General features: G+C 35.7%; 1 protein-coding gene across 1 annotated transcript in view; it reads left to right on the forward strand.

Annotated features, from left to right (window-relative positions):
* Nucleotides 1-10,236, forward strand: part of LOC103731104 (sulfotransferase 1 family member D1) — a 15,194-nt gene extending 4,958 nt beyond the window's left edge. The window contains exons 4-7 of the mRNA XM_008829412.1: nt 5,514-5,640; nt 7,428-7,522; nt 8,343-8,523; nt 10,124-10,236. Coding sequence (XP_008827634.1) covers nt 5,514-5,640; nt 7,428-7,522; nt 8,343-8,523; nt 10,124-10,236 — 516 coding nt within the window. The remainder of the gene's footprint in view (nt 1-5,513; nt 5,641-7,427; nt 7,523-8,342; nt 8,524-10,123) is intronic.
* Nucleotides 10,237-16,595: the final 6,359 nt, after the last annotated feature.

The raw sequence follows: 16,595 nt of genomic DNA on the forward strand, positions 1-16,595 counted from the left end.
GAGAAATAGCATTCTGGAATCTTAAGGTAGACGTTTGTTCATTTGATTAGTAGATTTTTAAAAAGTATTTTAAAGCATATGCACCAAATTTAAATGTTGACCATTAATACTCAGAGTATTTTCACATCCTTGTCAGCATAAAATACAGGTGGACAATTTCATTTCATTTATGCTAATGGGATTTCCAGTGGCACCTATGGCTTTGTTTTGTATTTTCCTAGTGACTGATTAGGTGAAGAACTTTTACATGGCTTACTGGCCACTCAGATATCTTCAGTCAGTTATCTGGGGGTTCTTGCCTCATTTTGCATAGGGGCTTCCTTCACAGTATTAAAGTAGAATTTGTATACAAATGCATAGGTATATGTAAAATAGAATATAAAGAATGTATATGTATATATACACTCTCCCACTGTACATATTCTGCATACCAATAGTTGAGGGCATAATTTGGCTCCTTGTGTCTTACACTGTTGTGGGAATATGTTTCACTCCCTATCACTTTCTTCATTACATATTTTAAGGGAAGTTTTAAAACTTGAGGTAGGTATATATGTTGTACTTTTTACTCTTATGATTAAGGCTCTCTGTGTTTAAAAGTGCCTTCCAAAGTTATAATGATATTCTCCCATTTGTTTATTTGTAAAAGCTTATTGTTTCAATTATAGCAATTATATTAAATAACTGTTGAATATATATGATTAAAAATAACTGTTGAATATGTGTGAATATATATAATTTTTTTCCTGGAAAAATAATCACTCTGTCTCCTTTCTCTTCATGTGCACATTCATGGACACACATATTACTTCCCTAATGGTTTTGATAGTATAAGGGCATGAAGTGCATTTTTTATTTTTTGGTTTTGCAGCCTTGCTAAGTTTGCTTAGCAGAACACTTAGTTCTTATTGAAGATTTTATTCAGTTTCCATATAGCTGTTCATATTCTCAGAATTAAAAATAAATCTATTTTCCTTCTACTTAGTCTAATTATGCTTTATTTCATATTTTTGATTTAGTGAGTGAACAGACCTGCACAGGAATGCCTAGAAAAACATCTTGTCTGGCTCTTTTTTTCCCTTGTTTTTTTGAGATAGGATCTGCCTATAGGCCCAGCTCACCTGAAATGCTCTATGAAGACCAGTCTGACCAACAGCTGCCTACCTCTGCTTCACAAGAGCTAGGATTAAAGGCATGTGCCACCGCACCTGGCTTATCTTGCTCTTGATATTAGATAATATGCATTTGGTATTTAAATATTAAATGTGATTATTTTACCTGTATATTTTTTATTGGGTACCCTTATTTGGTTGAGACAGTTATCTTCTGTTATCTCTTAGATATGAAGAATCAACACATAAGGCTCATGAGTTGAGCACTTAGCCTACAGTTGGTGGCACTATGCAAAGAGATTGGACAAGTAGGATACTAACTTCATCTCTAGGTTAATCATATATGAGCTCATATAGGATGGGTGATTCTCAGGTAGGGCTTGATCAGAGGAGGCATGTTGCTTGAGGGCATTGCTTTCAAGGGTGTATCTTTTCCCTAGCCCTTTTGTCTCCCTCTGTGCTCTTGGCTGACATGAGGTAAGCAGCTCTACTCTTCTGTGTCCTTCTATAGCGATGATTCTGCTTTACCACTGGCTTAAGTATACAATCACCTGGCCGTGGGTTGTATTCTCTGAAACTACAGTCCAAAATAAATCACTATTTCTTCAAGTTGTTTTACTCGGAATATTTTCTCAGTAACCAAAATGACTAACATACATTTAGGCTAGTTTGTTAAGTTTTTATCAGGAATTTTGTCTGATGATGCTTTATCTATGTTGTGTTATCAGTGTGTTCAGTCATATTTGTCTGTTGATATGAATCTTGTTTGACTGTGTAAAAAGCATTGCATGTTTAAGTTATGATGCATTAGCTTTTGTATATTCATACACCCTATGCTGGATAGCTTTAGTGTCAACTTGGCACACGTGGATTGAGGGAGCCACAATTGGGGAATTGCCTCCATTAAACTGATGTCTGTGGGGCATCACTTGATTGTTGAGTGATGTGGGGGGGCCCAGCCCACTGTGGGTGGTGTCACCCATGGGCAGGTGGGCCTGTGTTGCATAAGAAAGCAGGCTGAGCATGAGCCAGGAGAGAAAGCCAGTAAGCAGTGTTCCTCCATGGCCTGTGCTTCAGCCCTTGACGCCAGGTTCTTTCCCCTGGGTTCCTACCTTGGGTTCCCTGATGAACTGTGACCCAGGAGATGTAAGACAAATAAGCCATTTCCTTTCCAAGTTGATAGTGGTCAGAGTGTTTTGTCACAGCAATGGAGAGACAAACTAGGACATACCCAATTACTGATTTTTTAAAAAAATTCATCTTTGATAATGAAATATATTGATCTGATACTTTCCTTCCATTGTAATATCTTTGTTAATGGGGTATGATGTCTTTTGTATCAGGAAAATACTGGTCTAATGTAGTTGGGAAATATTTTCTTTTTTTAAGTATCCTGGAAATTTTAGCTTAGAATTGGTGTTGTTTCTTCCATTTTGTTGTTTTGTTTTCTTAATTTTATTATTTTTATTTATTTATTTATTTATTTTTAAAGTTTATTTATTATTTTTATTTTATGTGTATGTATGCATTGCCTGCATGTAGGTAGGTACACCTATGTCATGCAATGCCCACGGAGGACAGAAGAGACTTCGGATCCCCTAGAACTGGAGTTACTGGGCAGTTGTTAGCTGCCATGTGGGTGCTGAGATTTGAGCCCGGGTCTTCTGCAAGAACCACTAAGTGTTCTTACCTGCTGAGCCATCTCTCCAGGCTCATGTTTTTTCAGACAGGATCTCCCTGTAGTGCAGTTGGCCTGGAACTCACTACATAGACCAGGATGCTAGATCTCTCAGAGATTCTCTGACTCCAAAGAGCTGGGATTAAAGTTGTGTGTCACTATGTCCCATGCCCAACTACCTCATTGTTTCATAAAATATTATGTATAAATCATCAGTGAACCATATAGTACAAAATTTTGTGTACAAAGTTTTTTAATCTACAAATTCAAATCTACTTAATAAAAATAAGATTATTTGGGTTATAGTCTTGGCCTTGGATGATTTTGGGTAATATGTATCTTTTAAAGAATTGGTCTATTTCCTCCAAGGGATAATTTTTGTAATGAAGTTTTCCACAATACCTCTTTAGCATCCTTTTAGCATCTGTATAACCTATTCAGATGTTGCTTTTACTTAGTCTTCATGTTTTTCTAAGTTCTTTTGACAGGGTACTGAGATTTGTCTTTTAGTTCTTCATTTTTCTTTGGAACTCAGTTTCAGCATTTCATAAGCACATTCAATACACAGTATTCTGCAAATATTTATGGAAGTGTTACAAAAAGCATACCAGACACTGTCATTGGCTTCATAAAGGCAAATATAAATAATGCAGTATCTGTCATGTATAAAATATGCTCTGTTTACTTTCTGGAATTATTGCTGTGCTCTTCTGCTACCAATCATTTCTCCATATCCTCCATAAACAATGGCTATAAATACCAGTGGCCTCTTCCTTGCATAATACAGGGCCTACTACAATGCTTTCCTTGTGTGAAAAAGGTAGATATGTGTGGAAAATAGAGACACATCCACAAAAAGTGCTACCACATAAAGTAAAATAAAAAGCTTGTATAGGGCACAGAAGTCTTTATATGTTCAACACTGTAGAGAAAAAGTAGGGAATTTTTAGATATATGAATAAATTTCATAAAGAAATACTGCCTGTACATATATTGAAATGTGAATAGCAAAATGTGCTAAAAATCTGCAGGTGGTTCATTGTGGCTAAGCACAGTGTATAAAATGCAGAAAGTGTTGTAGATGTATATGAAAAGCAAGTGATTAGTGAATCCTTAGATTTAATAAAGGAATTTGGAGTACATTTTCACCTTAGAATACACCCAATAAAAGGGGCTAAACAGTTCTTGTTTTTCCTTTAAGAAACTGATTATACTTACTTTGTATTGATATAAAAATGTGTTTGCAGTTATGTGTATCTTCTACCTTCTTTTCTTTAAAGGCTAATAAAAATGAGATTTAAAAAAACAGAGCTATAATTTATCATTTCAATTCCAGCAGTGAAAAAACAGTGGTTCCAGAAATGCCTGGTTTTCTCTTAGGAGTACTTGGTGACATCCTCACATCATCTTTATAAAAAGGCAATCCAAAATATGTCTTGAAAACAGATTACAGATGATGTTGCCAGATGGTGTTGGCTTATTGTCATAGTCTATTGATAATGAAATAAGAAATAACCAGGAAAGTTTATAGGGTTAATATCTCATCAAGAAGGTGCCAAGAAACAATATCTCAACTATAAGAATGCTATATTACATCTTTTGAAAGATCCATTTTCAGCCACTTCCAACCCTCAATCCATTTCTAGCCCATAAAAGCTACTATCTTCAATTTGAGAATATGAAAATCCCCATTTCCTTTTGACCATGGATAGAGAGAGAGGGGCATCTGATCATAGTTACATAATATTTCTACCTGATTTAATTTTCTTAAGAAATATATTCAGTTCATGCATGGCTAATTATAATTGTTAAATTACTTTCTTGGGGGAGTAAGTCTAATGTATTTCAGAAACGTTTTCTAAAGACTTATGACTGAACCATTTGTCTATTTGTTCTCTGTGCGTGTGTATCTCTGTCTCTGTCTCTCTTTCTTTGTCTCTGTCTCTCTCACACACACATGCCATGGATGTTAGAGGACAACTTGTAGAGTCAGTTCTCTCCTTTCACCATATATGTTCTGGCAATTATATCCAGATCATTATGCTTGACTGCAAGGGTTTTACCCACTGAGCTATCTTGGCAGCTCCAGCATAATTTTTATTGTAAAATATATTCATAGTTCTCCATTTAAGCAGACTTTGAAGCTTAATATATAAAGCATTAATCCCACACATACGATTTTGTAGCTACAATAATGGACATAAATTATTTTTAATCTTTTCTGCTCTAAATTTACCTAATAATATTAAACATTTTTATGTTTCTAAAATTTTTGTTTTATTGTATCAATTTTGTTTGACAATTTAATGCATATATATGTATATATAGTGTATTCTGATTACTGTCATCATCATACTCTATTACTGCTCTTCCATTCTCTTCAGGTTTTAAAAAAATTGCTTTTTTAATTATTAATTTTAATAAGTGATGCGGGTCAATATTCTAAAGTTAAGGGTAATATTAGCTACTTATTAAATATAATAGTGTAGTTCTTATACTCAATTTTCATGTTTCAGAAGATGACTTTTTCAAAGTCAAGAGAATGCATATGTGTCAGAAATGAGAGCTGAACCTGTTTTGTATCAAAATAATAGACAGCTGTGAATGTGCTATACCAGGGATAGCAAAGGAATTACAGAAGAGACAATATATTTTGATAGTAAGTAAAACTTAAAAACTGTCAATAGCAGAAATAAATGCATGCTTTCCATATATTTCTACAGATGATCTACGTGGCACGAAATGCCAAAGATGTGGCTGTGTCTTACTATTACTTCCACCAGATGGCAAAAATGCACCCAGAGCCTGGTACCTGGGAGGAATTCCTTGAAAAATTCATGGATGGGAAACGTGTGTCCAACTTTTCCTTTATTCTAATTTCATAGTGAACAAAGCTTTATTTTGAACAAGGCAGTGTGACGTTTAAATCTAAATGTTGTATTTATTATGGCCATTTGGGTAATTTGTTACACATGAATTTCCTAGTCCTTGGTTATATCCTTTTATTAGTGATTACTAGTTGCTGCCAATTTACTAAGTGTTTTTGAATCTCAGTGCCCATTTTATACTACTTAATCCTATGACTCATTCTTGGATCATTTTCTCTACTATTTTTACTTTTTTAAAATTAAATGGGCTGTGAAAACTCTTGAGTGACTGGTTCTTTAGAGTCTCTCTTCTATAAGCATATGCTCCTTTCAACACTCATCACAATAACTCTAAAAGAATTCCCTAAAAAAGCATGCTCCATCTAAACTCCCATCTAAATTTCCTCTTTGAGGCAAGTGCAAGTCAGTGTTATCTAGCATAGACTTAACAGTTGCCAGTTTGAGCTGTTCATTGCTCATAGTGTCAATGTCATTATCATTGTCAAGGCCCAGATGCTTCTCAAACAAAATGCTCTCTTCGTCCTCCAGAGGACTTGATAGCTTCCCTGTCTTGTAATTTTATTCCCCATTTCCCTCTCCCATGAACTTCCATTCCTTTTACTCTTTGTGTTACTCAGTGTGTGCCACCTTACTTTTGCAGTCTTAGTTACGTTTATCAAAATTATATTAGCTTGCTGAAGCTCCCACAACAAAATATCAGATGGAGTGAATTAAATGACAGAGATTTTTTTCTCACATCTACAAGCTGTAAATCCAAGAACAATGTTCTACCTGTACTTATTCTAGTCTTTCTCCTGAAATTGCCCCTGGCTACTTCCTCCCTGTTTCTCCGATGGTCTTCCCTCTATGTGTACGTCATAATTCCTGTACCTGTAATGGCATTGGTTAAATGGGATTAAGGCCCACATGCAAAAACTAACTTTGGCTTACATCTTTTTCTTCAAAAAGAGTTTCATTCACACATATGAAAAGTTAGCATTTTGTGCAGATGTCCCTTAGTATGAGTTCATCCACTGGAGCCTGGTCAGCCTGTCTAATGCACTCCCTTAAAGAAGACCAACTTTCCCTCCGTCATCAGGGATCAGCTGCCAATAGTTCCTCACCAAAGTTGTGGCCTCCTGCCCATTTCCCCAGTTCTATGCCAGTCTTTGATTAAGGTTGCATGGGTCTTGTGCATGCTGTCACCATTGCTGTAAGTTCATATGAGCAAGGTCCCAGGAGCCTGCAAGAGTCTGTTTCCTTAGGCCTTAACATATGCTACAAAATACATGAAGTCCTATGGGAGGTCTATGGAGGATACAGATAGGGAAAGGGGGCCTAAATATGATTAAGATGTATGAAATCCATCAGCATTTAGTAAACATATACTTTTAATAAAATGCTTCATGTTTTCGTGTATGAATTTTGGGAAGGCACAATTCACCTTATAACAGAATTGCTTTCCTGCTCTAAGTAGATTTCAAATTCAGTGAGAATGTAATCTCATATACTACCTGCAGGGTCTCTCTGTTGCCTCACTTGGCCTAGAACTCTCTGTGTAGACCAGGCTGGCATCAATCTCACACAGCTGTGCCTGCCTTTGCCTTCTGAGTGCTAGATTTAAAGGCATGTGTCACCAGGCCCAGCCACCTCTCTTACTTCAACTGATAGTGATCAATGTGTATGGACAGATAATAACTTAAATGGACTTTTAACTATTTTCTACTTCATGACCATAGTTGTGATTTTGCATTTCATCTTTAACTTTAGTGAGTTTTGGTTCCTGGTATGATCACGTGAAGGGCTGGTGGGAGAAAAGGGGACATTATCGAATCCTTTATCTATTTTATGAAGATATGAAAGAAGTAAGTAATAGCTTCAATTTCTTTTTCTTTTGAAAAAAACCTAGGTTTGTCTTCTTTGTCCATTTCTTTTCCTCTTGGTCTACACACAGGACTAATCTACCTTTTTAAGAACTATGGCTTTTTGCTTCAACTTCCTCATCTTGCCATTCTTGTCCACTTAGGGAGACTGCATCTTTGAAATAAAAATCAGCCTTCTACCAGTCTTTTCCTTAAATAGCTCAGTTGTTTCTGACACATTCTTTCATTGGCCCTGACCTGCCTTCTTATGTCCACTCTGAAGCAGAGAAAGGGGAAATCATGGGAAATGCATCAAATGCATCACCTCTACACTGTTGGCTCATCCTCATTCCTGCCAATATTGGATGATTTTATTCTACCTCCCTCTTCATATACTCTAAATATATCTATGTATTAGAGATAAAATCTCTTTTCCACTATTAGAAATTCTTGAGGTATCTAATCTAAACTTTATTTTATATATGCTTAAAAATAAAGGGGCTTTTAAAATTGCACTTAATTATAAATAGTGGTTTGATTTATCTCTATCCATTATTCTTAAGTTAAATTGTTGGATGGGAATATTAAATAAAAACCCAATCATTTCCTTTTCACTTTGCTAAATCAATTTTTTTCTTCCTTCTGGCACATTGTCAACTTGTATAACCAATGAAAGGATATGTACTCGGGAAAGCAAAATGAAGAATAGCATCTCTAAAACTATCTCTTTTACTATTTATACTTAAACACAATCTTGTTAAGTACAGTCCTTTCTTCGCGAGCAAATCTAACTGAAAAATCTTCTTTGCCCCTAACGTTTTAGGATCTGAAGTGTGAAATTCAGAAGTTATTAAAGTTTCTAGAGAAAGATCTGCCAGAGGAAACCATGAATAAAATCCTCTATCATAGCTCTTTCAGTGTGATGAAGCAGAATCCTAATGCAAATTATACCACAATGAAAAAAGAGGAGATGGACCATTCTGTGTCTCCTTTCATGAGAAAGGGTGAGCAAAGGGCATTCTTATGTCTGTATAGTTCTCTGATCATACAATGGAAAGTATAAACATTATCACATAGATGAAATATTTGAGAAACTGGAAGCAGTTGATGTGCTTGAGAAAGAGAAAATGAAAAGGAATGAAAGGAAAACCTTGGCACAAATAACAGAAGGCAAAGAAATTATTTTATATCTTTGCTGTGAGTCCTGCATATGAGATTTCTGATGAGAAATGTTTACCCAACAGCCTGTGCATCAATAAGAAGACTCAGCAAGCACATAGTAAATAACACATGCTTAATTACATTTATCCAAGTAATTTCCAATCTTATTTGAATATAAACTTTTCTTATAAATTGTCATTTGAGGTTGGCAAATAAAGCTTTAAAACGACTGTAAAATTCCCTTTTCCCTTGATACCAAAGCTTTTACAGTCAAGAATTAGAAATGAGATGTTTGGACTTCTTTCAGTAACACTTTGAGCTACTTAGGAATTTTTTTAAACAAAAGAGATATGAAAATCTATAGAGATTTTTGGAAGACTGAGAAAGTGTAGGTTTAGCAGTGGTATGGTTGAAGTTGAAGTTTATAGTTATGATGCAAATCCTAAATTTAAAAGACTAAAACATACATGTAGTAAATCAATTTTAAATTGATATTACATGGAAATTTTACATTAATCTCATTTCCTACTTAAGTTTTTGTTTTTATTTCTATTTTTGTTTTATTTAATTTTAATATTTTGTACTGAATTTCTATAATCTTCATAAATATAATTTGAGGGTTTTTAGATCCCCTCCACTCTCTGCCCCTTACTTTACTACCCTGACTCTGGCCAATTTAATGTATTCTAATATATCTAATATATCTAATATAAGGGACGCATTAGTTTTCTCTCTACCCCTCATTCTATGTTCCATGAGTCTTAGGTGTAGAGGTTCCACTGAAGATATGCCACCTAGAACTGGGCATCTCTCAGATATATATTCTCTTTGTCTAACAAGTTGTGGGGTTCTCCAGTAGCCTTCATCCATTGTAAAAAGAAGCTTATTTGATAAGTGATGAGAGGTATACTTCTCTGTAAATATGAGGATCATATTTTGAATACAGTGAGAATTTACGTATGTCTAGGGATGTAGCAAAAGTAAGTTTTCCTCTAGGATCTGTGACCTGTCTAGTCATGTTCCTTTGACGATGTTTACAGTACCATGTATAAGTTCCCATCAGTTGAATGGATCTTAATTCCAATTAGACAGTGCTGATTATTCCCAAGATAAAAATGTCAACGTTGCACCAATAATTTTAGTTTTCTGATCCAGTCATTGTTGTTCCTTAGGCTTTACAAATGGGTAGAACCATTGACTAGTTTTCTCCCTTGGCAGCTTACATAGTAGCCTTTGATATAATGAGAGTTAGTCTTCAGATCCTCCTGCCTCTGCCTCCTTCAGCATATCCTACCAGTGTGCACCACCACAACCAGCGAGAGTTAGTCTTCAAGGAGGTGACTTCCAGGTCAATTTTAGCTTGATTTCTCCAAGTTTTGAGGCCAAAGTGTGGCCTGTCTTCAGTAACAGGGTCTTAACTTCAAACACACTTATTTTTTACAGGCATTTCAGGAGACTGGAAGAATCATTTCACTGTAGCCCAGTATGAAAGATTCGAAGAAGATTACATAACAAAAATGAAGGAGTCGACACTGAAGTTTCGATCAGAGATCTAGGACTATTTGCTTCTCAATCTTCTTTGGCTGGTACAATAAATAAAGAAGAACATCTCTTCAAGGTTTATAGTGAAATAAAATTTTGTTTCTTTGTTATTTCCTATGATTCATGGTTTCTAATAAACTATGGATATTTAGATATATCATAGGAAAAATCCAATTCTGCCCATACGATTTTAACTGAATTCTTTGATGATGTCACTAAAATTTAATCATAAATTTAAATTTAAGACTAATGTCTTCACTTTAAAATTCCTTTGAAAATCATTAACACTTTTATTAAATTATTGTATGCATGCATGTATGTGTGTGTGTAGGTCAGAGGACAACTTGTGGGTGTCACTTCTCTCCTTCAACAGTGTGGAAGCCAAGAATTAAACTCAAGTAGTCAGGTTGAACTTCAGGCACATTTACGTGCTGAGCCATTTTGCTGGCTCCAAAGTATTGGCCCGTGAAGAGGATATATAGGGGAGTTTTCAAGATATAAGTTTAAAATTAAAATTTTCCTTAACAAAACTTTAACTTACTTATGTTATGTACTTAGAATGATACTACCATATTATCAGCAATGTTTTGGTTGAAGTTGACTTAATTGTGTTGCCCTAGAAAGAATATTTTAATAAATTAAGTATTAAATATTAATCTTAGTATCTTGCTCTTATAGTTTACAATATAGTAATATAAAACAATAACAACACAACCAATAGATATCATAAATTCTATAATTCACCTAAGTAGTTTTCCATGAAATAATGGTGAGGACTCTATGCCTTTAGAGATTTTTATGATTGATATTCTCCTCTTTAAAAGTAAAATTTGAGATTGTGGCAGTGGTGGCATCTGGGGGGAGGGTGGTGGGCAAATCCATGTCACCTAATGAAACAGGGGTCCAAAGGGGAGGTGAAAATAGGTGGCAGGCCAGCACTAGATTAAGAACTATTTAATATTGATTGCTGCTGGGTAAGGGAGATCATGACTTACATATGACCACTGGATGGACTGACTACACTCCAGTGGGTTTATTTACACTGAAGGACACTTGGGTATAAACACCTGAATGAATAGGACTCAGCATGTATGTCAGAGTGCATAGGGTTCAATGGGTGGATAAGGGGAGGCATATGGAGGTAGGGTATATGGATTTGAGTGGGAAATGATGAAATTTAAAAAGCTCAATAAAAAAATTAGTAAAGAAAAAAGATAACTATTTTACTTTATTTTAAAAAAAGGAAAATTTGAGGTCAGGCCTGGTATGTACATTCTTGTAATCCCAGCACTTAGGAGGCTGAGGTGGAAGGAATTTAACTTCAAGGCCAACCTGAGCAATATAGTTCCAGGCCATTGCGGACCATATACTGAGACTCTGTTGCAAAATTAAACAAAACTAAAAAAAACCCCAAAATTTAAAAACACACAATTTAGATCTGGTCCTATTTTAGGGCCTCAATAAGTTTAGTTATGTACATAGTATACTATTCTTTCCAAGCGGTAATACACTGGAGTGCTCTGAAGGCAACAAATCAAACAACTGAGAGTTACTGTCAGAGTTCCTGGAAGCCTCTTCTAATCTCAGAATTTTCTTTTCTCTTTTCTGTTGCACACAGTTCAGTCACTTACCATACAAACAAATCATGGATACAAATGGGAATCTATAAACTATAGCAAAAAAAACAGCATCTTTCTTATTTTTAACATTATACATAATTTTATATAATCATTGTATGCAAAATGTATATTTATACATATGCATATACAGATTTATAAAAAATAAAGACTAATTTATTCATAAACTACATTTATTAACCTGGGTACTTCTTGAAATATGTGTATGTCCCTTTAGAGACCAATCTTACAAGTAATAAGTAATAATACTCTTTTTGTTCTCTGCCTTACAGGAAGATTCACATGGGAATAGTTTTCTCCTCAGTTTTTTGTTATGAACAGAATATAATTTTGAGAAGTTTCACAGCAAGCTCTGTTTCTGTTATTAATGGTTTCCTATACCACTACATTTATTACAGGGCTCTAAATGGTGTTTGTCTCTAGTGGTTAGCTTACCTACTCTACAAAGATTAAATTTCATTATAATTATAATTATAATTCTTTAATTCAGTCTGTTACTATTTTATATCTTAGAACATCATACCTTTAACATTGCCAATTTATTTAAATTCGTGGTGTCAAAATACATTCTTTTCCATTTTAGCTAGTTAAGGTATATTAAATTTAAATGAATGAACTAATACGAATTCAGTGGGATTTAAAGCAAGAGAAATTACTGCTCCAGTAAGCTTAAAATATTCTATTTTTATTTTATGTGTATGAGTGTTTTGTTGACATCTGTTTAAGTACACCATGTACATGCAATGCCCATGGAGACTTAAAGAGGACATCAGATCCCAATCAACTGCAGTTACAGATGGTTGTAAGCCACTATGTGGGTGCTTGGAATACAAAAGCAGCAAGGGTCTTAAGTACTGAGTTTGAGATTCAATATTTTTTTCCTCTTTTAAAAGTTTTTAAAATTTAATAACCACATGATGAGATGAAGCATTTCATTACAGCTTTAAAATATTCAGTGACACATTCCAAAGCAAGGATACATAGAGATTAAAGACACATGTGCAAACATCTAAGTGTTAGTATCATTAAAAATGTAGGAAACAGCATATTATAAAATGAAATGGAGATCTTCTCTAAAGGGTAAAAACTCATTCAATTCTATGTCTTACAGGGTTTATACTGAGTTCAGTTTTGTATAATTGTATTAATTCAACTGAGATTCAATAATTTTTATTCCTCATGTCACATATTGAAGTTATTGTAAAATTACACCACTGAAATTGTCGAGGTCTGCTGAAAATCTTCCCAGTGACCATCCTTTTTGTCTAATACATTATGTTAGATTTGTATCACTTGTGAAAGGATATACACATGCAATTAATTATAATTCAGTCATACCCTTGCTTTTTAATTAGCTTTTAGATCATATCAGAGTCCTTTTGCTATGGATCCTTCTGGAATTGATCATTCCTAAGTGAGTGAAATACTCTTAAGCAATTAGGAGAAATGAATATTCAAAATACTATATGGATCTCAGGGATCTAATGTTGAGTGAAATAAAAAGTGAAACTCAAAAGATAAATAAAATATTTATGATTCCCTTTAGTTCAATATGTTCTTGTAATGAGAAAATTCTTAAAATGGAGAACAAATTAGTGGTAACCATAATGGAAGAAAGACACTAAAGGAAAGTAGACATAGTTACAAAAAGGCAACCTAGACAATATTGTAGTGGCACAAATGGTCTGTACAGTAACTGTATCCTGGTGGTAATATTATAATAAAGATACATTGCTGTGGAAATGTGGCAAATGTATGATTTCTTGAAATTTCATGTCAAATAGTGTATTAGTCACTTTTCTACTGCTGTGATAGAAACATTGATGCAAGCAATTAATAGAAGGAAGAGTTTGAGCTTATGGTTCCTGGAGAATTACAATCTGTCATGGCAGGAAGGCATGGTGGCTGGAGGTGGCTGGAGCAGGAGCAGAAGCAAAGCTCTCACATCATCACACAGACACAGGAAGCACAAGAGCGATTGGAGATTTGGCAAAGCTTAAGAACTGAAGTCCACCCACAGTGACATGCTTCCTCCAGGATAGCCACACCTTCTAAAACCTCCTAAAACAGTGCCATCATCTGGGAAAAAATGTCCAAACACTTGGAGCCTATGGGGGAAATTTTCATTTAAACCACCACATCCCACCCCCTGAACCCCATATCATGATCATTTAAAATGCAAAATGCATTTAGTCCAACTTTAAAAGACCCCATAGTCATTATCAATCTCAATACTATTCAAAAGTCCACAGTCCAAAGTGGACTCAGGTAAATATCTTACTGTAAGCCCCCATGAAATCAAAAGACAAATTATATACTCCCAACATACAGTGGAACTGAATACACATTACCATTCCAAAAGGGAGGAATGGAGGTATACTAAGGAAATACCGGACCAAAACAAGACCGAAAACCAGCAGGGCAAACACCAACTCCAGTAGCTCCACATCCAACTTCCAGGACTTTATTTCCAAAGGGCTTAGATGACTCAGCTCTTCTAGCTTTGCTGAATGCAAGACACATCTCTCTCTTGTGATGGTATCACTCCCTGTATGCAGGTCTTCTTGGCAGATGCCTCACAGCTCTGGCATCATGAACTTCTTGGGGTCTCCATTGCCAACCAGGCTTCACCTTCACAGCTTCACGCAATGGCCTATCAGGGCCGTTTTTTAGGCAGGGGTACCTCTGCTTCACGTTGCTTGGCCTCCGAGGCTCTCTGAAACTGCAGAGGAAGAATTGATGACCCCTTCACTCTTCCATCTTTCATGCCTCTAAAGCCAGCACCAGGTGAATGACACTGCCAAGTTTGACTGCAAGTTTGGAATGGACTCCAGCCTGCTTTATCCATTTTAGAAGCTTTTTCTCTTCAGTTGCCCCTGCAGCATTTTCCTTCAACAAGTTGAAGGGTTAACTGGGTGTCGTCTTGCCCTTGAGGCACTCTCTCCATTGTTTAAGTTTGAATCTCTAGGCCCCTCCTTAATCACTTTAATCTCCTTATCAGTGGGATCCTCTCCATCACATGCCAGGGCTCCATAATTAGTCTTTCCAGTGCTCTTTTTCAATCCATCCTGTACATTCTGTATTTCTGCCCCATTTGCTCTTTTTCTCTATAAATCTGTATAATATTCACCATTAATAGCCATGCCACCATTTCTACATTAGGCTGTCTTAAATTTCTTCTGCCAGAGAAATTAGTCCATGGCTTTTCAACGTAGGCTCAGGCAAGCTTTTTGGCTCTGAACAGACTCTAGCCAGGCTCTTTGCCAAAATATCCCAATTGCTGCATAAGTCCTTTTTTCCTTTGTTCTCAGCACTGCTTCCTTCTAGGTGGCTACTGGAATGGCCTGTTAAACTCTGCTTACAGAAATCAGCTGCTTTTCTAGCCCAACCTTCCAAAGTCTTGCATATTTCTTCAAAACCCCATATGTCCAGGTTCTACACAGCCAACAGCCCACTCTCTGGTACCAATTACTGTATTAGTCACTTTTCTGTTGCTGTGATAGAAACACTGACCCAAGCAATCAATAGAAGGAAGAGTTTATTTGCGCTTATGGTTCCAGGGGAATTATAGTTCATCACTGCAGGGAGGCATGGTGGCTGGAGGTGGCTGGAGCAGGAGCAGAAGCAAAGCTCTCACATCATCACACAGACACAGGAAGCAAGAGAGCAATTGGAGATCTGGCAAGGCTTAAGAAACCTCTAAGCCCTCTCCCAGTGACATGCTTCCTCCAGGATAGACACACTTTCTAAAACCTCCCAAAACAGTGCCATCATCTGTGGATAAAATGTCCAAACACTTGGAGCCTATGGGGAACATTTTCAATCAAACCACCACAAATAGCAATTGCTTACAAAGTTGGAGCCAGGTTCTACAGAATATATATATTTGTTTTGAATCAGTGTCTATGTGATAAAACTAGGGAAAGTGCTATTTATTGATCTTAGTGACTCCCTAGCAAAGTTTGTGCTCCTGTTACTGTGACCTTATGTTTGTCTGACAAAGAAATCTTATTTTAGAAGAGGAAGTGCTAAACAAGTGACAAAGAGTGATTGCATTGAAGTAGATGTTAAGAGTTTTTTCCATCTCTTTGAGTTAACTGAAAAAAGGAGATATGAAGTTAAGAGGAAGTGCATTTATGTGGAAATTGGTAGTATGTATGATCATATTCCATTGTATTCATGTATAATATTCTCAAAGAATAAAAAAAGAACAAAGAAAACACAAAAAAATAAAAAGCTCGCTATGCTTATATGATCAATTAGCAAAAAATATAATTGTCATGAGTATTTCCATTTTTATTGAGATCACGTTTGTGCATATTTGCACATATATTAAACAAGTTTCCTTAATTTCTTAAACTCCTTTTATCATGTAACAATACTGAGCCAATGTCAGTTTTGTTAAATCTACATTATTACATTTGATTTATAGGAAGCAGGCAAATGGTAAGAATGCCTTAAAAAAGTACCACCCACCAGGCGTGGTGGCATATGCCTTTAATCCCAGCATTCAGGAGGCAGAGGCAGGTGGATCTCTGTGAGTTCAAGGCCAGCTTGGTCTACATAGTGAGTTCCAGGACAGACAGCTGGGGCTACAGGGAGACCCTGTCTCAAAAAGACGTAAAAAAAAAAAAGTATCACCCATTCTGGGAAAATAATAAATACGTTTTACGTTACATACACTATATCAGTTTTGGTGGAATTCCGACCTTATTTTTACATTGTATGAGGTACTA

This window comes from Nannospalax galili, unplaced genomic scaffold (assembly GCF_000622305.1).
Source record: "Nannospalax galili isolate Female #2095 unplaced genomic scaffold, S.galili_v1.0 scaffold50, whole genome shotgun sequence".
Classification (NCBI taxonomy): Eukaryota; Metazoa; Chordata; class Mammalia; order Rodentia; family Spalacidae; genus Nannospalax; species Nannospalax galili.